Here is a 22043-nt window from a genome sequence, read left to right as displayed (position 1 = left end):
GAGTGGTTTGGGATATGGTTACAGCCATTAGAATGCTAGTTCTTACCCAGTCTGCTCTGTCTTTACCTATTTAGGTTTGTTGTGCTTACAAAAATAAACCATGATTGTGATTGGCAGTGTGGGAATTGTTTACTAGATGATATGGTGAGACCATATACAGGGTTTTTTCCCCCCCTCCTCATATAAAATGTTTCCTTTTTAAGGACACTAATGTGTTTTATTTATTTTAAAGCAGGAAGCAAGGCAGCGAAGATAATCTGAAGTGCAATGACCTGCCAAATGTGGGAGGAGATGAAGTTCTTTCGTGAAATCCAACATTATGGTTATGATGAGCAACTTCGTCTATGGCTCCTTTTATACAATGTGCATCTGAGGATAAGAGATGTAACAGAGCCTAAGCCAAATAAACACCGCATGACACGGCACTCGTACAGCATTATACGCTGCATGTAGCGCTTACATAGCAGCATGTTGTAAGAAATCAGATTACAGTACTTGTCATAAACATTGAACATCTCTGATTGTTAAATACATAACTAAATGGACTGCTTGATTTATTGTTGGAAACATGTTGGCAGAGATCAGACGGGTGAGACGATTGTGAGGGGCAGTGGTGATGATTTGCAAAAAGCAAAGAAAGAAAGATGCAGTTGGAAATGGCTTTTAAGTGGTTTTAATGCCAAATATTTCACAGAGACTAATGCCACAAGGTATTGTACAAGGTAGGTTGGCAGGCATGTGAAAGTGTGAAGCTTCGTACACAGCTGTAAAAACCAGAATTATGCACTTTGAGAGTTCACAACCTACCGGAAATATTGTTGCATCTATTTTTTATTGTTTTTCTAATTGACACATATTAATTGCACGGAAGCAAAGTAAAAACCACCACATCACTTTTTTCAACAATGCCTGTCTTTTTGAGCAAAGTTTTAACAGTTTGAATAAATAGCATCTTCAGGTAGTTCACAAACTAACGTTAATTACTGTGTTTTGAAGACACCACTTTTCCTAAAATCTTGACATTAGCATGGATAGATGTGCACTAGCTGGGCCAAGTATTCAGGGTACAGATGGGAAATGTATCTAAGGGCTTGAAGTTTGGTCTGAACTCTTACAGCAATGGGCGTTTTGTGTTAGAATGAGTTAAAACCTGTATTGCTGTGGGAAAGTGAACTCCAATTTTGAATAGCAAAAGAAGCACTAACTTTTTCTAAATCTTTTACTTGAGCTCGGTAGCTATATAGTTACATGTTAAATTCAGGGTAAAATCCTTCACTTCCGTGTACATCACATGGTTTAATACGTACAAATAGCATAAATTGTTTTTTTAAATTGTATCTAAATAGACTTAGGGCTCATTTAGGATTTAAGATCTTATTGAAATATTTAGATTAGCTGGTAACTTTCAAAGAAGTTTTTTTTTTTTCCCCCCAAACTCTTAATTTGGATTTTGGGGCTAGATATTTCTGCAGACTAGTAGCCAATAGTTTGTAAATCCCTGTGGATCAGAGGCTAGTTAGCAGACTTCAGTAATTTAAACGCACATCTAGTCTATGGATGACTCCTTACTAAGAGCATTTTCATCGTCCCTGAGATTGCTTCGGAATGATTTTGTGGTGGTGGTAAAATGTAAACGGCAAGTGGTGGGATTCTGGCTTCTACATTAGATTTTCAGCTCATGCATGCTGTTAGTGGCTAGAGCAGAATAACTGAGGTAATCATGAGTGGGGATGAGATTCTCCATTTGATTGGAGAAGGGTCAAAATAGATAGGATAGTCCTGCGATAAAGCATGGCACTGAAAGGTGGAAGAGCTGATTCTTTTCTCAGCCCTCCCACTGACTTGGTGTGGGACCTTGAGCAAGTCACTTAATCGGACTGTGCAACTGGGAGAATCAAACTTCCCTACCATGTAAGGGGCGTATGAGGCTGAATTCTTTATCCTTGCATGGAAGGCACTATAGAAGTGTCAAGTATTATTTTGATCACTAGTGATTCCCCCACCCACCCCCTACCCTACAGAGGGCTTATTGGGCCAGAGCCATTATGAGGTAGTTGTATTCTTGCCTTCCTCTGAAGCATCAGTTAGTGGACATTGCAAGAGGCAGGATTTGTTGGCTCTATGTTCTGACCGGGTACAGCAAATCCCCTCACCCTAGAAATGACAGACCTTTATTTAAGAGTTAGGAAGTTAATTTGGTAATTAGCAAGAAAAGTCCCACTTATGCAAGTTCCCTTTAGCATAATAGTCTGTATAGTTGGCAAAACCTTCTGGGTCCCAATAATCCAAGATTCCCTGTGTTCCCAAGTTGGTACTGGAATGGTATAGTCCTCTTCTTTCCAAAACTGATGACATGATTCATACAAGAACCACAACTTCAGTAAACGTTTTCAGAGCAGAAACAATGAATCCGCAGCCGTGAAAAGGACACTCAGTTCTTCCTCTTGCTTAATTTGAAGCTGTGAACTGCTATGGTTGGCTCTGCTGCTTTGCTTTTTAATACCAAGAGGAATCCCAAAGTAAACTCAAGCGTCACAATTTCTCCTTCCTCTCTTCCCCCATCTATTTTCTTTGTGGAAATACAGATCTGATAAAGAGCTGCCAGTTGGTTTCCTGCGCTCGTAAGTGGATTTGTTGTTTTGCAAAAAAATGCATCTAAATGCTTCAAAGAAAATTCTCTTTAATTGTTCTTCCTGGGTAGTTTGTGTATTGTGTTTTTGTTTAAGGCCTGTGAGCGATATGGAGATATAGTGCTGAATTTTTCCATTTACATTAATGATTTGGTACATGCCATTTTATATAATTAAAGCTTAATTTACAAAACAGGAGTGATCAGGGCCTTGAGAGGTGCAATGCAGGGAGTAATGCATCTACTAAAACAAGCTCAGGTCTATCAGCGTCGTATCGCGGCACCAGAGATTAGCTGTAGAACAGTTTACGGACATTGGCCTTTGACTCCTAAGCATCCAAAACCTAAGAGCTTCCTTGAGCAAACTCCCCAAGGAATTTATTTTCCTGCTACACCTAGCTCCATGTCTGAGTAACAGTCTGCAGCCTTTCAGAGTAGCAGCCGTGTTAGTCTGTATCCGCAAAAAGAACAGGAGTACTTGTCGCACCTTAGAGACTAACAAATTTATTAGAGTGGGCTGTAGTCCACGAAAGCTTATGCTCTAATAAATTTGTTAGTCTCTAAGGTGTCAGTCTGCAGCCTGACCTCTCTGCCCAATATACTTTTCTGAATTAAGCTCCTTGTTTTATGTGGGCTTCCTTGTCAAAGTATAAAGTGTGAGGAAGATCTGTTATCTAAATGCATGAGCTGTTAGAGAAACTATAGATACAAACCTGTTCAGTTTTGTACCTACCGTCCTTTACTAGTCAAGCGATCTTTGCTGTAGTGAAGTAACCCTTTTACCTGTGCCTTTGAACGGGGCTGTGGCTAGTTTTCCCCTTGAAACTCCTTTAACAAAAAAACCCAACACTGGCCATAAATTGCTGCTGACTGATGAGCCACGTGGCTCTGAACTTGCACAGTAAAGCGGTTATTGGTTGGTGGCTCCCTATTATCTACTGGATAAGCAATCTGTTTTTTCAAAGTTCTGTGATATTGCTGACTTTTATACCGTATTTAATGCCTAAGGCTTGTTTTATTCCTCTCCCTGTTTACTATGCATTTTACTTCATCAAGTGTATAAAGTTTAAATACTGTGTATTTATCACTTAAATTATATTAACTAGTAAAATAAATGTAGGTGTTTTTCCACAGATGTTTAAGCTTCTCTGTACAAGTTGAAATAAATAGCCTGCAAAAGTCAACCCCCACTTAGCTTCTTTATTGGAGAACTTTTATTCTGCTTGACCCAGAGAACTTTATCCTGCATTAGAGAAATGGTGAAACAGCAGGAACCTGCTAGCATGGCTGAGAACTTGATCATTCGTTCTGCTAAATGAGATGGACAGTTCTTAGTAGTGGCAAGGGGAAGAGACCATGATGCCCTGTTAGCAGTGGTGGGAGTATTGCTGCAGGCCTGCTGCCATTTGTTTAAACCATTGTGTGCAACTGTCTCAGCCTATTTGCATGAGATGGTAGGGAAAAATCTTCAGTGTGGCCTAGGCTTAGTATTAAATGTGCAACTTAAGTGGAAGAGATGAGTAGCAGCCCTCCAAAAGCAAGATCGTTCCTACTGCTGCCTTTGTGGGTGGTTGTGTGCTAATGGATGGCAACTTCTGACACTTATTTGGGGAAAACTTTTCCACTGCTGGCAAAATATTCAAGGTACCTCTTCCCTTTTTTGCAGTATTCAGCCTGAGAGCACCTGATGACGGCATTATGCAAAGAGCCAAACAACCAAGCTTGGCCCTGTCCACAAGGTAAACCCCGCTCCCCGCCCCATTTCCCCAGCTGTAGGTCTAGCCATGTCAATGGAAGAAGTGTAGTGACTTTCAGACAAGGTTTAGGAGGCTTTACCCACTAGCCTCTGCATCCTCTTACTTAGGTACAGCTGACTTCCTGTGAAAGCCTGATTTTTCAACCACCCCCCCCCCCCCCCAAAAAAAAAAAAAAAGCCTGTTCTCCTGGCATTTAAGACAGGCCCATCTAAGCTAAATTCAGCGGCTATGCTGTTGAAGTTTAGGGTGGTGGAGGGGAAGGAGAACGGGCAGGCTGCAGCTCATAGAGCACAGGTCCTTGCATCTGTCCACTGGATAGATCATAGCTATTAGTAGGACCACCTACAAATCCTGCTGTGGAAGGAGGAGTTTGGTTCACAGCTGGAGTGGTCAGAGTCTACTCCCTCCTCCAGGCTGTGTACACCTCTGCCCTAGCACCAACATAGGAAAAGCGCTTTTCCAACAGTGGCAGTAGCTGGTGATAACGCTTCAGCTCTGCCCTAGCCTCACCAGCTGCAGCATTTCTAAGAAAAGAGACCATGCTCTACCTTTGTAAGGGCTTTATTGGTTCACTAGAGAATGGATTCTCCTCTTATATCAAATCACTTAGAAGAAAATGTATTCAATATAGTTAATGTGTGTGTTTGGAATATTGGCATCTCCACTCATTGTGAAGTGCTATCACCGTTGTCATCTTTCTCCTTCATTACAAACTCTGAATTTTAAGAGGACCAGAAAAGCAGCAGCCTCTTTATAAATGCATCAGCCATTTACTTGAATGCAGGAGACCTAGAGAGCACTTCATCTCCTACTCTGGGCTCCTGAAGATCAGATACATGAGGGGTAACCTGCAGATTAGCTGTTGACTTGCCCTCACAGTAAGGAAATACATTTTATTGCCATCATGCTGAAGCTAGATGCTCTCCAGCCCTGAGGGGGAAGATTAGCAACCAAGTTCACCACAGCTGGGGAAGGGATCTCACCTCTTAAGAGGGGCCTGGCTCTCCCACCAACAAGTAACCTCAACAGAGGGCAGCTACCCTTCCCCAACTTAATGTCACTCATCCTGGCCCAACTGCCTAAGCCCCTAGCAAAGAGGTAGGCTTTGGGTGGCTGGCCCCTCCAGGGGGCTTTCTAGAGGATATGGGGATACAGGAAGTAAGGGGGAAGGGGAGACTTACTCTGCTGTTACTTATCTTGAGATGCTTTCCATGAAAGTTTGGCATACATTTGTTTACCGTGGCCAGAATTCAAACAACTAGTAACTTCAGAACTTTCCCCAGTTTGTCAGTGACAGAGAACAAGAATGCACTGTTTGTCAGCCCTAAAGTAATGAGGGAGGTTTCTCTTTCCACTTGGAGAACGCAGATTGATTAACCCAGTTCCAGGAAGGGAAGCCTGCAGCAGCATCATCATCTTACTGTCTCTCCATGAAGCAGAATAACATTCACAGCAGCTCTTCATATTGGGCAGTTGATGCTGCAGCACCACTGCTGTCATGATTGTGTTCCATAGGTCTCACTGGGTCCCTTTAAAAAGGACAAAGGGTAGACCATCATTACACTTACAGTGAGGGCAAAATGGGCAGACCCTAGTTTATGGTAGTGCACTAGCAGCTCACTCCTGGAGACCAGCATTGGAATCCTGCCTTAATCTAGTCAGCCAAAAAAGGAACCTTCCCACAAGAAATCTGCTCCCTGTGTCTATTAGATAATTAATTTGTGGCTTTTCACTGGTGAGTTCAGCTCACGCATAAGCATTTCCAACCAAATTTCAGCTGCAGGGCAAAAATCCTGCCCTCAGCAGCTTGGGTGAAATCCTGTTGAAGACGAGGAAGCAGCAGAGGGCAGACACTCTATTCTCCAAGAGATACTAGGAACAGCCCAGCCTCACCTCTAGATCCCAGAATTGTTTATGGTGCTGGCAGTTAGGAAGCTAATGTCAGTTACAAACAGACACTTTGACCTGTGAATTCAGATCAACAGGAATAACTTTTTTTTAAAGTCACTTTTCAGAGCAGGATCACACTTAGGTCACCAGTGGAAAGGTTTGGGGAAGATGAGCATTAGTCTTTATCCCAACATCTTCGGCTCACAAGAGGCAGGTGCTGGGGTTACAGGTCATGACAAATACAGTAAGAGCAGGTTGAAATTTCTCCCATCCCTGCATCAGGAACAAGATCATGTTTCATGGAGGACAGACACTGGTTCCTAGGGTCTTGGGTTCCACCAAGAAATAAAATTGGCCCCTTGGAGAAGTCCTGTCCTTCTCTACCCGCTCATCTATGAAACTCTGCATTTGGGATCTGGATAGAGCTAACTTAGGGGTCATCTGGCTGCAGATAATCATTTCCATGTATCCATGGACAAGCCACAACGTTGGGGGGGGGGGGGGGAGGGAGATGGGGGGGGGGTGAACTTGGCTGCAACTATGACTAACCACACACAGCCATGCTGCTTACCAGTTCATAATCTTCTACGTATTTGTATTTCTTCTCTCTGTAGTAATATCTCTTCTTCATGAAGTACAGAACCACGATGTCACACAAGACTGTTGCCTAGTTGAGATCAAAGATCTTGTAACTGTTCTTACTTCAAGGCAAACAGATATTAGTTTAAAAATCTGTCTCAATAAAGAATGTAACTTACCACTCCAAACAGTGCTAGCCCAGAGCCAATGTTAATCATTGTAGGAATTATATCAAATTTTCCTGCCTAACAGAGACACAGAGTGACAGTTATAAGCATTTTTGCAGACTCTGAAAACATTTAGAAGTGAATAAAGGAGTCAGCCACGAGACTGCTCAAGAAACAAAGAGCTACCTTTCCAAACACCATGATATCAAAACGGATGCCGTAAGCCTTAATTAGTGTCCGCGAGTCAGTGCCATTTGTGTCCTTGTAGTATTTTGCAAACCTGAAGAACAAGTGTTTTAGAGACTTTAAAAAGATTAGGAGTTACTTTCTGTTCCACCCCGATCCCACTGTTGCCATTATTTTACTCATACTGACCAATGAACGGATGAGCTTGTATTATTACAATTACACATGCCATGCAATATCCATCAAGGAGAAGTTGAGAGCCTTAGACAGAAGTAGTTAGTGGCTGGATTAGAAGAGCTGGGTTTGGAAGAGTTCTGAAGCACAGGAGGGGAGGAGTGGAAATCTATGTGAGTGCTCTTTATAACCAACCTTGGATACCTCTTGATGCAGTCAGAGCATTTCAGATGAGTAATTTAGTTTCCAACAGGACAAAGTGCGAGTGAAAATATCAAGAGGGTTTTAGTTTACAGATTTATAGCAGAGCCACCCAAAGGATCCACCAAGCTATATACAGTCTGATGTGGGAGGTACAGAGGATTTTTGCAGGTATGTGGATTTGCTAAAGGGAACAGATAGTACTTCAGACTTGAATGAGACTTGCTTAGTGACAGTACTTGGAGCTACAAGGTTGCATCCACAGAAGTCATTTTCTTAGCTCAAGCAACACTACTTGCATGCAGACATTGAATAGGGGAGAAAGAGGGAGATCAGACTTACTGTGCCATGTGATTTGCTGCTTCAAGTGGGAAGAGAAGAAAGGACGGAAGAGAAGAGGAATGACTGCTATTTGGCTACACGTTTTTTCCATCATAAGCACACACAATGGGAAGTGTCAATGGCCAAGTCTAGAAGCAGTTTACTCTCTGCATAGTTGGACCAGCCTGTTCTAATCAAACAGGCTAGCGTAATAGGTCTTGACAGCATTTGGAGTTTGCTAGACATAGAGGCCTGCAGGCTTTTCAGGATAAGTGTGAACAACTTATCAGCTTTCCACAGCAAAGCAGCCTCCCGTGACAGACTTTGGATGAAACACTGTCTTCTGTTTACATGAGAATCTCTACATGAAGAGTCTTAGCCTTCGGGCTGTCACATCAGAGGCTTTAGGCAGTCGACCTTCTGCCAGAATTTAAGATTCACAAATTTTCAAGTTCTAGCAGATATGCCCGCTACGCTAGCTGGAGTGTTTTGTAACCTTAGTGACATAGTGGACACAACTTGAGCCAGCACACATTACGGTTAGTGCTGTAACCACGGTAGACAGCCAGACATTGCTCTTGCCAGTGGTTTAAGCTGGCCCTCCAGCCAGGTCTAGGGCTGTGATCTCCCTGATATAGCTGTACTGCTAAACATCCCTGGTGTAGACGCAGCTACACTGGCAAAATGGAGGGAGAAGCAGCTGAAGCAAGCCAGTTTGTCTCATCATGAGCTCTCCCAGTTGCAGCCACACTAGGAGTGCTTTGCCAGCAGAGTGGTAGAGCTATATTGGTTAAGTGCTTCTAGGAGTTATCTTGTAACCAGAGTGAAACACTATCCTCTAGCTGTACCTACATAGTGCAGTGGACTAGTTCTCCCTGCACCCAAACTCTAAACAATAGGGGACGCCAGAGTTCATTGCCCCACGTGCAGATCCTCTGGGCACTCTAACTTCCTATGAAACATGATGGGAGGGCTGCCCAGATTTTCATAGGCTGCACCACTACAGATATGATTCAGTGCATGTTAAGCTGAGGCTCTGACCCAGCCACTTAAGTCACCGTATCTCCACTGACCTCAGCATTGCTACAATGAGTTATAGCAGCTGAGGATCTGGTCCACGGTAAGGGGGACTCTTCGGTGGTCATAAGACAAATTGGGTTTTGGTAGCTAGATCATGACATGAACTGGGGCAGAAAGAGCATCACAACCTGGTTCTCATGAACCCCTGTAGTTGTACTAATAATGTGGAGTGAGCCACAATGATACCGCAGACTCCGCTACTCAACCGTGTACCTGAAATTATATCCAGGTGAGACCGTGTGGTCAGAATCCTTGTTGTCAAGGCGACGGAAGGTGTATTTTGGCACACAGTAAGAAGCTGGTTTGTCAAGGTCACAGTTCCAGTTGATCTGCACCCCCATTACTCCACCCTGCACAGCACAAACAAACAAAAAGGCACACACAGAGCAAATGCATCAGCGGGGGTAGCTTAAAATTGCTGGCCAACCTGTCAAAGGGATTTCTTCACGTTGACCTGGACACGCTAGTTTAGAGAAGAGCATATCTGGTTTCAAGGTACACATCAAGATTTGCTTCTCATCCCACTGCAGATACCCCACTAGACTTAAGCTCACACATTTACCAATGTGAAACTTGTAATTCAGTGTGATGTGCATGGCGTGTCCCGCAACTTCCTACCCATACAACAAACTGTTACTTTCCAGCCTATTTAAAAAAAAAAAAAAAATCAGCAAGAGAAACCAGGATCCAGTTTATTAAAACAAACCAACCAAAAACTACTGACACATGGTGTCTTTCACTGAAAACACAAGACTTTAGAACGGTCTCAGGCACACAAACCCTTTCCACTGTAAGTGGTGCACAGTCCCAGACGCCAGCTGAATTGTTTACCAGCTTTACTTCAGCTATGCTGAATGAGCCCTTGTTCATAATACTGCAGAAGCGTTTTCACGAGTGCCACGCAAGACAAACAGAAGGGAAGTTAAATATTTACAAAGTGAAGTTAAAATATTCCCTATGGCCCTGGAAAAAAAAAAAAAAAGCCTTCTGACTAGCAGTCATTTTGCTACTTGTTAGATGGCTGCCAGCACGAGCAAGTATTACGTTCTGAGGCAGTTGAAGAGGCTGCGTAATAATGGCTCCTGTTCCTTTGTTACGTCCTTTCATTGAACAAACACGAAAGGGCAGGTCTACACTTCAAACACTGTAGCACTTTCTCCCGTCGGCGTAGTTAATCCACCTCTGTGAGAGGTGGTAGCTATGTCGGGGGGAGAAGCCCTGCCGTCGACAGAGCGCTGTCGCCCCCAGGGGTCAGGTCGGTATAACTGTCGCTCAGGGGGGTGGATAACTGAGTGACATGCCCATGTAAGTTTATAGTGTGGATCTGGCCTAAGTGAGGACAGAATTTCCACATACCTCAACAGCCATCTCTTGAAAATTCTGTCCTGCAGCTTCAACTATTCGATGGACTCGGAAGATTGGGCAGAAGGGATCCGTTTTAGGGTCGTAAATGCAGGTCTTGAGGTAAGCGGTACTGATAGAGGGCAGAATATTTCGCCTGAAGCGGCACGAAAGAAGAGACGAGACGTGTTACAGCAGCCCTGTGCTCCTGCACATCCTCCTCCATACCAGCCCGCAGCTCACCGAGCTTCTCAACACCCTGTTCAGCAGAGAAGTACTCGCCCCAGTGATCACACTAGCACCTCTACGGGATACTTACCTGGTGAAGTTGAACTTGGGATACCAGATATTGTTCTTCACCAAAATGGTGAAGTTCTCAGCATCCTTTAGGAAAGCCGGCCTATGAAACAATTGGAAGATTAAAAACATTCACCTTTGCAGTGTCCATACACAGCATCTCAGAGCACTTTGTGAAGCCAGTTATCCAACACCCTTGTAAGGCAGGTAAGTTACGCCTACCTTACTGGTGGGTAAATTGAGATAGAGGAGTGAAGGCACTTGCCCAAAGCTCCTATAGCAGTGTGCACGTTATAAAGCTAGACAGAGGGAGTGGGAGTGAAATAGGGGATCATAGGCATCACGAGTTTGACTCCTGGTTTACTTTTCTAGCAGCACTGGATTAGACTCCTTAGTCTACATAGGGGGATGTATTAGTATTAGATTTATGTTGTGGTAGAAGAGTGCACTGGACAGTTCCTGTAATCTAAAACTGGGAAGTGGCCAGTACACAACTAAGGCTACGTCCACACTTATGAGCTAGGAGTGTGACTCCCCACTCAAGTGGACGTACTGCGCTAGCTCTCATCGACTAGTATGCTCAAACGGTACAGTAGCCGCAGTACCATGTGCTAGCAGCCCCCAAATAGGTACCTACGAGGTCTCAGCGGGTTTGTACTCAGGGCAGCTAGAATGGTCCCATTGCTTCCCAAGCTACGCTATTCTCTTTAGCGCACTACCTCCGATGCCAGCCGGGACTCACACCTCTGGCTTGTATTGCCACCTGGTTGGAAGTTAGCGTCAGCCATTGCTTTCCATGTTACTCATCCACCTTGAGGAAGCAGCCCACTGTGTCGGCAGGTGACACCAGCTGCCATGCAGTTCTGAGATGCCGCAAGGCTTATCTGACAGTTCTTTTCAGTAGGCAGTGACTGCTCTCAGCTCTCCCCCATTCCTGCTTACTGCCATTGCTACAAGTGCACCAAAGCCTCCTTTGGCTGTGGTTTTCAAACTTCCATGATTGGACCACACAGTAAGAGCCACTGGCCAGAGACCACCCCTCCAGTTCAAGACCGCATGGGCCGCCAGCCCGCCCATCAGTGGTAAATGGGATGTGGCAACAGACAGCACTCACTTAGGTAAATGTGTGTCATTCTCCACGGGACACCAAGCATAGATCTCACAGGTTTTGACAGAGGTGGAGTATTCCCTACACCTCCCAGTCTGGACTCCTGGAAGGACATGGGAACAGAGTTAATACCTGGGCATCGAGAGCAGTATGGCAACATTCACACGAGCTCTGACACACAACCCTCATCACCCTGTAAAGCGCTAACAGGCTGGATAGGTTATCCCCACATCACGGGGAAAGTTCAACAACAGAGCCCCCTGGTAACTATACTAGTTAGGGATAGCACCAGTGTAAACCTGCCTGTTAGGGAAGGGCTAACGCCCACCGCAGCGGGGTTATCATTAGCAGTGGGTGGCCTCTAAAGAGTCAGCAGGAAAACTGGCTTCTTTGCCGCTTGGTGAGAATCTGGTAACAGCTTGTTCCTATGGTATGTCTAACCTGGAAACCTCAATACTGCCCTTGAGAAACTCTGCCAAAATCGTGAGAGGGCCAACCCAAAACCACCAGCCATGTCTCCATCCCAGCCCATAATGGGAAGAGTCTGATTAATTATGGCGTCATTTTAGAATATCAGTCTGATACACTGAAATTGAAGGGCTAGAAGAAAATTCCAGGGTATTTTACTGTTTAAATGACAGGAAGTTGTAACGCTTCATGTCCCATGTAAACAGATCTTGTTAACCTGGTAAGTGGATGCTGACTTCTGAAAGGAAAGGCTGTGCATAAGGAAATCTAACTTGACCAGGGGGGAATGACTAGCACAGTAGAGGTTTACAGCTGCCAATAAACTTCACTTTATGGAGTTCAGATCAGTAACGTTTCTATTTTCATGTGGTACTAGAACATTTATCCCTTTGTGTTCCCTTTTGTGAGGCCTCTCGTCTACACTTTGCTTACAGAATAAAAGCCAAGGTAATCGGACGAAACACTGCTTCCCCTCCTGTACTAGTGACAACACAGCCTCTTAGGTGTCCCAATACAGTGTACATTGGTTTCATACCATTGCTGTGAGTGCCTATGTATCCTGCAGTACAGTCCTTACTGGAATTACACACAGTTGTCTTATCTGGAAGCTAGAGGGGAAGAATTGTTACTATAAGTCACAAAGATGACTCGCCACCCTCCCCCGTTCCCTCCCCGCCACGAGATGGGAGTTATTCCTCCCAGTTAAGGATTATACTCTTCCGGAGATAAAGTATAAAGGAGACTGCCAGATACCGTACCTACCTCAGGACAATAGCCTTGTGTCTGATTCAGTGTGATTATCAGGTTTGTCATGATGAATAACGTATTCTCCCCCTGAATAGGCAAGACAATCAATGAGATTTATGAGTTAGTTCTAAGCAGCGATGCTCTGGAAAGCAAGAGCCTCACTTGATCTGCATTAACAGGTTCTCAGGTGGCGCTGTAGAAAGCTAGTGTTTGGAGAGAGCACACGCACTGCTATTGTAATAGGGTGTCACAGACATCACTTGAAGAATCCTCATTCCTTAGGACAGAACAGTCCTGAAGGAGTATAACCCTTTCTACTGTGCTTTGTCCAGAGGTTCACTGAATCCACACTATGAAAGTTAAGGACCCCTCCATAGCGCTCCAATGGTGCAGCTCTAGTGGGGTGGCACTGGCACAGACAAGGCTCCCGGCAGTTGAAGCAACAGCTCAAGTCAGGTGTAATGAAACAAGGAGATGACATGTCATCCTTGATCAGTGGTTCTCAACCTGTGGCCCATGGGCTGCTTGCAGCCCAATCAGCACACAGTTGCGGCTCATGTGACATCCTCAGGGCCATACAGGTAGTGTGTATGTGTGTGTATAATATATATATATTTTTTATTTGGATGCGGCCCACATAACGCATAGAAAGCTGCATAAGCGGCCAGCAATGGTAAACAGATTGAGAACCACTGCCCTAGATATTAGTTTAGCACCAGGTTGAACACCTCGAGGGATGTTAACATTAGTATGTAGATCTGTGACATGGCCAGAGGCAGCTACTGCTAGAACATGCTGGGGCTTTCATATGAGCCTGCAAAGAGGACCACTGGCCACTGCCAAGGACCACTCAGTCCTGCAAGCTGATCCCACACAGGCACAATGCTCCTGAATGGAGCACCATTGATTTCAATAGGTCCAGTGCAGACAGAAAGCTCCCAACTGCATGGATTAGCTGGCATGATTAGAGCTTGCGTTTTTAATCTCTTAATGTGGAGCCTGTTCCATCCAGCCTTAGTGCTTTTGTACTTTTCCACCTGCAGGCACTGATCTCCCACCTGCATTTCTTTAGGGCACAAGCCCAACGGACTCAGATGCTTTTCCTTGTTCATGCACCAGCAAACTAGTCTTAATTACTTAATTGGCAAGTTCCCACTAAGAAGGCTCTGGCACATCTCCACCAGGTTTGCTGTGGACAGAGTCATTCAAAGGCTGGCAGGCTGTAGGTGTCCAGGGAGGGTTGAAGGCCAAGTACTCCCCACTCAGAACAGACAAGTATCAAAATCTCCTCTGTCAATCAGTAACTTCCAACAGTTCCTGTTTAGTTCCGGATCAGGTTATTTGAGAACTGTTAGGACCGTTGAGTCTGAGAGAATACAGTGTTTAACTTTGGTCTATTGGCTTTTAAACAAACAAAGCAATACAGAAGTAGGAGAGAATACCTGGGTCATTACTGCAGCTTTATCCAGAGGCTGCGGTATTCCTCTCCCCACCCCCATACAGAAACAGACACAGCAGTGCTGAGCACTCTTAAACCCTGATGAAGTCAGTGGGAATTGCAGATGTTTAGTGCCTCTGGAAACCAGGCTAATAGCCAAATGCCTTTTTCAGACCAGTAGTTTTGCTGCAGCCACAGAGAACGGGCATTCCAGAGTTGAACCCCTGTCTGCGAGAGACGTCTGTTTGTTGGCAAAGCCCTATCAAACTGTGCCAGAAATCCCATACCTGAGGTGGAATAACATAATCAGCCACATCCCAGATCCGGAGTCCCAACTCCGAAGTGTTTGTCATGGTTATTCCCTTCACCTTGGTGGTAACAGAACTGACCACAGAGTCGGTTTCCTGGTAGCCCTTTTCCCACACAAAGACCCAGCTGCAAAAGAAGGAAAGTTCATCATGGCTTCTGCACTGAGACACCTTTCGAGATCCCAGCAGTGTGACTGGGAGCCCGGAGGCCTGGGTTCTATTTCTAGTTCCTTAGGTGACTTTGGGAGAGTCAAGATGTGACTCATTCCCCTCCCACCCCCATCTGTAAAATGGGGCTAATAGGGACCCATTTCGCCTGGGAGGACAGCCTTAACTAATGCTTCTCAAACACCTGAAAGACGCTGTAATCCCCCCAGTCACCTGCTTTGTGGGGTATTATATAACTATTGGATTCCCTTCAGCGGTGGGTTTGCACTGGAAGTTTTCACAGGTAAGTTTTAGGGCTAGGATCTGAAATGAGAAGGGTGATCTGGCAGACGCCAGACATTATTTGAGGTGGAAATGACAGATACACTCACAACATCAAATGAGAATCAGCTGCAAAGACTGAAGCAGAGAACAGCAGACACTTGTGGGCTTTTGTATCTAGACAAGTCGCATCCCCCATTCAGCTCTTACTCACACTGGTATAGTGACATCAGTGGAGTTACTCTTGCTTTACAACAGTAAGGGTGGGAGCAGAATCAGGCTGACAATACATATGGGTCCCATGTGCTTTTGTTATCGGACAGGATCATCTATTTTAGGAGAGCCCCAGTGAGCAGCTTGCATTTACCTTTTATTGCTCCGCCATCTACAGATGTCACTACCTGGTTTGACCAGTCCACTAGCTCCATTCAGGCAATGTAGAGGCCTGTTCTCCCTGTATTGGACCTTGCTGTGTTTCCAACCATGAAAAGTGGGTATAAAACGGGACTGCTACCAACTGAGAGTTCGCCACCCACTTATACAAGTGGTAAATCACTCACACATGCATAGATGCTCTCTCACAGGGTACATGAATGCATGAGGCAGTGGAAAAGTCAGGCCCATAGATTTTCCTTAAGGGAGGCCATTTAAAGTAATACTGACCAGGGTGGATTTGATTTAAATCATGATTTAAATCACTAGTCAGGAAGACTCGATTTAATCATGGATTTCTACATAAAAGTGCATTCTGGAATATGTTGCTCAAATAGTTTCAATTTTGTTTCTATTGCCTGTCCCTCCCTTCTCACATTTATTTCCAGACTTCTTCTCCTTGTCCAGATCTATTCTGCCCCAACAATCTTCTATTCACTGAACTTTTAGAAACTTTGCACTGTTAGAGAGAGGTAAGGGATTGACTCTGTGTACACAAATTTGCAGAGGGACAATAGGGTTGAGGTCTGTTATTTCTCCCCTCTATATATTAATTTATTTATTTAAAATTTTTTGCTGTTAACAAGCATGTTATCTCCGGATACACAAATCCACAGTTTGAGAATGGCAAAACTAAGCATCTCTGATGGTATCTTCTAGACTGAGCACTGAGTCCAATTGGGCAGACAGAAAGATTAACCTAAATAATCTATCCAGAAGCCTGTGGAACCCCATAAGACTGGATCCCTAATCCATGAACTATTGGAACTCATATACAAGACTTTTCTTAAACATTACATGAATATATCGTCTCATACTATAGAATTAGAATTTATAATCCCTATTCCATGATGAGATATCTTTGAGCTATAATGTATCTTAAAACTATCTTTAGACAGTTTTTTCCCCTCAAAAAGCATTTTATCAAAAAATCCAATTTTTTTTTTTTGTTTAAATTGATTTTTATCCATCCTGATACCTTGATGTACTAAGGTAATGTCAGTAACAGGAAATTTTCTCTCTCTTGCAGTTTGAGAATTTTAAGGTTGCCAATGTTTGTCATTAGCATTGGGATATTTGGAGTTTCTTAAAACCCCAGTTCCCGGACTCGTGTGATTACCTGAGAATCTCAAAATTTTAGAGAAAAGTCTAGCCCTCATGATTACAGAGAAAAAGCTTGAAACCATGAACTCTAAGAGCTAAAAAAAAACAGAAAGCAAATGAAGAGCCCACATTGTTGTTTTAAAAACTTCATTATTTCTAAACCAATCTCATGATCTGTGGGAGTTCCCCCGTGATTTTTGAGCGCTGGAGGTTGGCAGTACTGTTACTGACTAGTATGAAGATTAGTTTGGGGACAGGAAATGTCTCAAACATGTGAGAGGAGGAAGTTACAAGCCACACTGAAGACAAACACACGAGATCATCCTGGTCAGTGATCTCCTGGTCCAGCCTCTAGTGCCAATTCCCAAGACTCTCATACTGTAAAAGGCAGACGGCTATCCTTCAGCCCGATATGCTTCTGTCCTGCACAACAGTTTAGCCTACGAGTCACGTATTGAAAATTCAAGCCCCTGAGAGCAGCTTGGGGCATTCCATTCACAACACTTCGGAAATCCCACAATTCAGAACAGCCAGAAGGACATTCTCTCTAGAGAGTTTCTGCTCTGTCACTTGGAAGCCATCTTATGGGGCTGAACCATTTATTTAGGGAAATCCAGTTTAAGATCCTTTCAAAAGGCCTGATGACTTCCCTGGATGTCTGAGCCTTGACAGCTAAGGACAGCCTCATTAAAGGGAGCTGGCACTAAAAGTGACACTATCCGTGAAGAGGAGCTACCTTATCTCAGAAGACAAAAACACCAGGAATAGCCAAACAAGCTTAGGTTCCAATTGAACTCCTAGTACAATCAAGGGAAGTCTTTCCATTTGCTTTAATGGGACTGGATCAGGCCCTTAAGTTAATTGCTTTAGGGTCTCCATTCTATTTTTGGAGATTTGTTCAGCTGAAAAAGGAACTAGATAGGCTGAGGTTTCTTTCCACTTTACATTTAGTGGGCAAATGGGAAAGGACTTCGGGGAGGATGGTTGTGGAGAAAACCACTGAGCTGTGGTAAACAAAGAGCTGACAACAAGCCAAAAATCTCGGAGTAGAAGAGCACAGTGTGAAACCAGATAGGAAGAAATGACCTCAAGTTTTTGTAAGAAAAAGCAGAGATGACAGCACCAGCGTTTTTCCTGGTGCATGGAAACGGGCTGGTCTCCTCTCACCCAGTCCAGCGCATATCAGGAGTAACTCCAGCACAGTCAATGGCATTACACACACATAAGACTGGGGAGAGAGGAGAATCAGGCTGCCAGCAGAAGAATCCAACCAAGTCACAAATTAATGCCCCTTTACCATTCCTCTGTTATGCAGTCAAGTCACCCAGAGACCTTTTGGTGCCCCATGGAAGTTAAGGCAATACTGTTAAAAAGACATTCCAATTACATATCTTATTTCTCCCCTTTGAGGGCTTGTGACATCCGCATTAAGTTAAATTTCTCGCTTATCATCTGATGTCCATCTTTCTGTTTGTGATATCAGCTATTTCAACAGCAGTCAAGTGACATGACCAAAATTCACAACAGATGACAGAGAGAAATGCAGATTCTATGATAGAACAGCCAGTTAAGAAGACACGGATGTTTCCATAAGGTGTATGCAGTGTTGTTGTAGCCATGTCGGTCCCAGGATATTAGAGGGACAAAGTGGGTGAGGCAATATCTTTTATTGGACCAACTTCTGCTGGTCAGAGACAAGCTTTCGAGCTTACACAGAGCTCTTCTTCAGGGCTGGGAAAGATTCTCAGAGTGTCACAACTAAATAAGGTGTCAGCAGTTCAATACAAGACCCTGAATTTTTCAATCTATTAGCATAACAGATATTAGATATGTAAGAACTATTCCATTTAGTCTAATTATCTCCATCCAGTAGCAAAAGGCTCAGTGGCATATTGAAATGCTTTATCTAGTCCAGTTTTAAGTAAAGGGGATTCCATCACTGTCCATGTGAGACTCACTATTCTTAGTAATTCCTGATATTCACCTTAAGTTTCCTAGCTTGATTCCATTACACCCAAAAAAAACCAAACCATTGGTCTCTAAATAATTCTTTTTCTGTTCCTAGTATTTACTCCCTTGAACATTTTCTACGGGATAAAAACCACAACAGCTACGTCCCTCATTTATTGGGACTTACAACTGCCCCAAAAAGATAGTCACTGAAGTCTGAACTCCATGTTTTAATGTATTTCAGACCCCGCTGAGTACTCAAGTCAAGATACTTTCTTAGCCATTTTCCTGAGTATTGATGACCTGGGCAACTAGCTACTATGACAACTCTGTAAACATTAAGTTCCAGGATCTGCATGAGCTTATAAGATCATTTGGTCAAAAGCCCAACCCATCAGGTGAGCTTTACAATGGGGAACTTCAGGGCACCAACTCTGTTGTGACAGACAAGCTGAGCAAGGATAAGTTCTCTAGGCAAGAGCCCTCCACTGCAGACATACCTGCCTGCTACAGGAAACTAAAGAGACCAAGATCTCTCCTTCTGGCTAAATCCCTACATTTGCCTTAGAATCCCAGAGTTTAGTTGGTTTGATTTAGAGTCAGTTACAACACAGGGATCCGGAGCCATCTGTGCCACAACCTACCTGCCAGGCATATTTCCCTTATCTTGCAGGCAGGGTCACTATCCTTGTTGCTGCGCATCCTGGCACCCGAAGTATTGAGTCCAAATATTTTGGAGGCACCGCTGGGGTGCTCCCCTGCTATTACACCACCGCCCAGAGACCCTGATCAGGAGCAGTACAAGCAGAGGCCAAGCTCCCTCCCTGCCCCAGGCAACTCCCAGCGCAAAGGGGTGGAAGACACGAACGTAGAAACGTAATTACACAACTCTGTATCAACTTCACCTGTCCCACGCGCCCACTGCCACTAGCCAGTGCTTGATCCCTGTCCAGGGGACCCGGAACACTGCGCACCACCCCCCTCCTGCTAAGTCAGCAGCCCCCCATCAGGCGGGGGGAGGGGAAATCTCTTCCCCGGAATCCCCTTTGCAAAACACAGCCGGGATAGAGGGGAGGGGGCTGTTTTCCCAACGGCGTCATCACAAATGAAAGTGAAAGTCCTTGCAAGGGGGGGGGGGCGCGGATCGCACCGGGGGGTGGGATACTCCTCGTGCCAGCCCTGGGGCAGGGGCTCTGCAGGGCGGACCCGGCGGCTTCCCCCAGCCCCGCTCACCCGATCACGTAGGCCAGGATGGCCAGCTGCACCGCCCGGTTCACCAGCCCCACTTTGCGGCTCTTGATCAGCACGATGCGGGGGGTGTCGTACTCGAAGAGGAAGCCGCGGAGCGCCCCGCAGCACGCCCCGGAGGCCATGAGTCCGGCTGGGGGCTGCCTGCAGCCCGCACCTCCCTCGGCCGCGGGTTCAGGCTCGGGAACTCCCTCCCCCGGCTCTTGGCTCCACAGCTGTCCGGCCCCGGATTGACAGGGAGCGGGCACCCCCTATTGGAGCAACTCCGCCACGGGCCAGCCCCCGGCGGGCGATTCTGGGCCACCTATTCCCGCCCGGCTCCCCTGCGGTGGTGGTTGTGCCTTAATCCTGGGGCTGGAGGGGGAGGAAGTGGTTTTACAGGGTTTACAGTTTGGGTCAGTGGCTCTCAGCCCCTCCCAGATACAAACGGTCCCAGCGCCGCTGTTCACAGCCCTTTAAATGAAGGCGGGGGAGCGATATGGCTTGCCGAGCAATCTCATGTTCAACAATCATGAGATTTCAAAAAAATAATAATAAATGTTGGGTCCTCTTGATTTGCCGCCTGGCTTCTGAGCCTTTAGGGGGCACTACGTGTTTTCAAGCTTTTCGCTACAACCACAAGGGCTAGACAGGCACTTTTACAAAACATGAAAGCCGCTCTCGCCATGCAATCTGGGATTCCAGCAGCTGGGGAGTTTAGATAAACACTGAATACGGTGAGACTCACGTCAAAATGACGAAAGTTGGCAACACTGATTTAACACAGACAACTTTAATCCCAAGCATCTGAGTTAAGTAGCTGTATTAACAAACAAAAACAGAGTTCTCATCCGTCTCAACAAAAATCATTTCCTTTTCAATTGAATTGGGTTTCACTTGTGCGATGACTTTGATATCATCAGGTTTCAGAGTAGCAGCCGTGTTAGTCTGTATCCGCAAAAAGAAGAACAGGAGTACTTGTGGCACCTTAGAGACTAACAAATTTATTAGAGCATAAGCTTTCGTGGACAGCCGAAGAAGTGGGCTGTAGTCCACGAAAGCTTATGCTCTAATAAATTTGTTAGTCTCTAAGGTGCCACAAGTACTCCTGTTCTTCTTTTTGATATCATCATCCCATCAGCCATACAGCCTACCCTGCACAATATGGTGGATATGACCTTAATTTCTAATTATTATTATTATTTTTAACCCAAAAATCTCATCAGGACTAGCCCTCCCCCTGTGCTAGGCAGATGGTGGGAGTACTACCAGTGTTTTAAATCTCATCAGGACTAGCCCTCCCCTTGTGCTAGGCAGATGGTGGGAGTATTACCACTGTTTTAGTGCAGGTAATTTTTCTGAGGAATTTGTATCATGTTATGGCCACCTCCTACCCCAAGAAAAGACTCAACTAGAAGCCCCCAGGGTGTTTAGCAACCACAAGCATGAAAACAGATGCAAAAGGGAAGCTTGCAATGAAGGCAAAGGGGACCCCACTGCACACTAGGGTCAGATGACCAGGGCAGTATCAAAGGTTTAAGAGTAAGTGGGGGAGGAGGTGACTGTAGAAAATCAGGCCAGAAGATTAATGGAGTGGTGTCTTCAGTTTTCAACTGCTGCTGATGGAATTTTAAACAGCCAAGACATAACGGCTTCTGGTATACTCACACACACACCCCAACGCCCGCCCCACCCCCCACTGGGTCAGATTCTCCCTACAGCTACCCTATGCCAGCACACTGAAGTCAGAGGGTTGCTGGGAGCAGAATCTGGCCCAGTAGTTACATGTATCTAGCAAGGCCCCAATTCCGCTCCCATTTACAGTGAGGACAGAACTGGGCCCTAGATGTCTTAGGCTCACCATTTATCTCTTCCCTTAGATCAAATCCTTTACTGTATTTTTTCTCTCCTACAAAATTGATCAGATGTTCCAAACAATTGAACTGCAATGTGATACCAAGCTATGAGGACTAGATGACCTCCTGAGGTCTCTTCCACCCCTAATCTTCTATAATTCTATGAGCTTTAAAAGTGGCCACGATTTGCTAAGGACAGCAACACAGAGCTCTGACACTTGGCTGCCCAGATACTATGGCGATGGGGTTTTCGAAATATGGGTAGCAATAATAAAGATTTTCATAATAGTCCAACAAAGCATTAGAGAGGGGAAGGGGATTGGCTGGGGATTTAATGTATATGCTACTGCAAAA

General features: G+C 44.9%; 2 protein-coding genes across 13 annotated transcripts in view; one reads left to right on the top strand and one right to left on the bottom strand.

The window, feature by feature from the left end:
- Positions 1-7043, top strand: part of CAMKK2 (calcium/calmodulin dependent protein kinase kinase 2) — a 57969-nt gene extending 50926 nt beyond the window's left edge. For 5 of the 8 annotated variants that reach the window (XM_065568085.1, XM_005298662.5, XM_065568087.1 and 2 more), the window contains one exon: positions 233-3813. In XM_065568085.1, the coding sequence (XP_065424157.1) occupies positions 233-308 (76 nt within the window). In that variant the 3' untranslated portion in view covers positions 309-3813. Of the gene's footprint in view, positions 1-232; positions 3814-4295; positions 4369-6890 lie in introns of those variants that run through there. The other 3 variants (XR_010592805.1, XR_010592804.1, XM_065568083.1) reach the window with 2 other exon arrangements.
- P2RX4 (purinergic receptor P2X 4) lies at positions 4932-20204 on the bottom strand. Of its 5 annotated transcripts, XR_010592808.1 has the most exons (13): positions 19840-20126; positions 14671-14818; positions 12961-13032; positions 12734-12806; positions 11737-11833; positions 10645-10725; positions 10341-10482; positions 9198-9334; positions 7926-7944; positions 7209-7302; positions 7035-7100; positions 6848-6943; positions 4932-5915 (listed from the first exon to the last, which is right to left on the bottom strand). XR_010592808.1 is itself a non-coding variant. In XM_005298655.5 (12 exons), exons 1-12 carry the CDS (start codon positions 19977-19979, stop codon positions 5883-5885), a joined length of 1179 nt encoding a protein of 392 aa, XP_005298712.1. In that variant the 5' UTR covers positions 19980-20204; the 3' UTR covers positions 4932-5882. The 5 variants fall into 5 exon arrangements, 2 of the variants coding, with proteins under 2 accessions (XP_005298712.1, XP_065424161.1); XM_005298655.5 differs by lacking the exon at positions 7926-7944 and having other exon boundaries at positions 19840-20204; XM_065568089.1 differs by lacking the exons at positions 7926-7944; positions 19840-20126 and adding an exon at positions 19251-19276.
- Positions 20205-22043: the final 1839 nt, after the last annotated feature.

The sequence above is a fragment of the Chrysemys picta genome, chromosome 15, assembly GCF_011386835.1.
Source record: "Chrysemys picta bellii isolate R12L10 chromosome 15, ASM1138683v2, whole genome shotgun sequence".
In the NCBI taxonomy this organism is placed as follows: domain Eukaryota; kingdom Metazoa; phylum Chordata; order Testudines; family Emydidae; genus Chrysemys; species Chrysemys picta.
The sequence above is the reverse complement of the archived record's forward strand: the minus strand, read 5'-3'. Positions and strand labels throughout refer to the sequence as shown.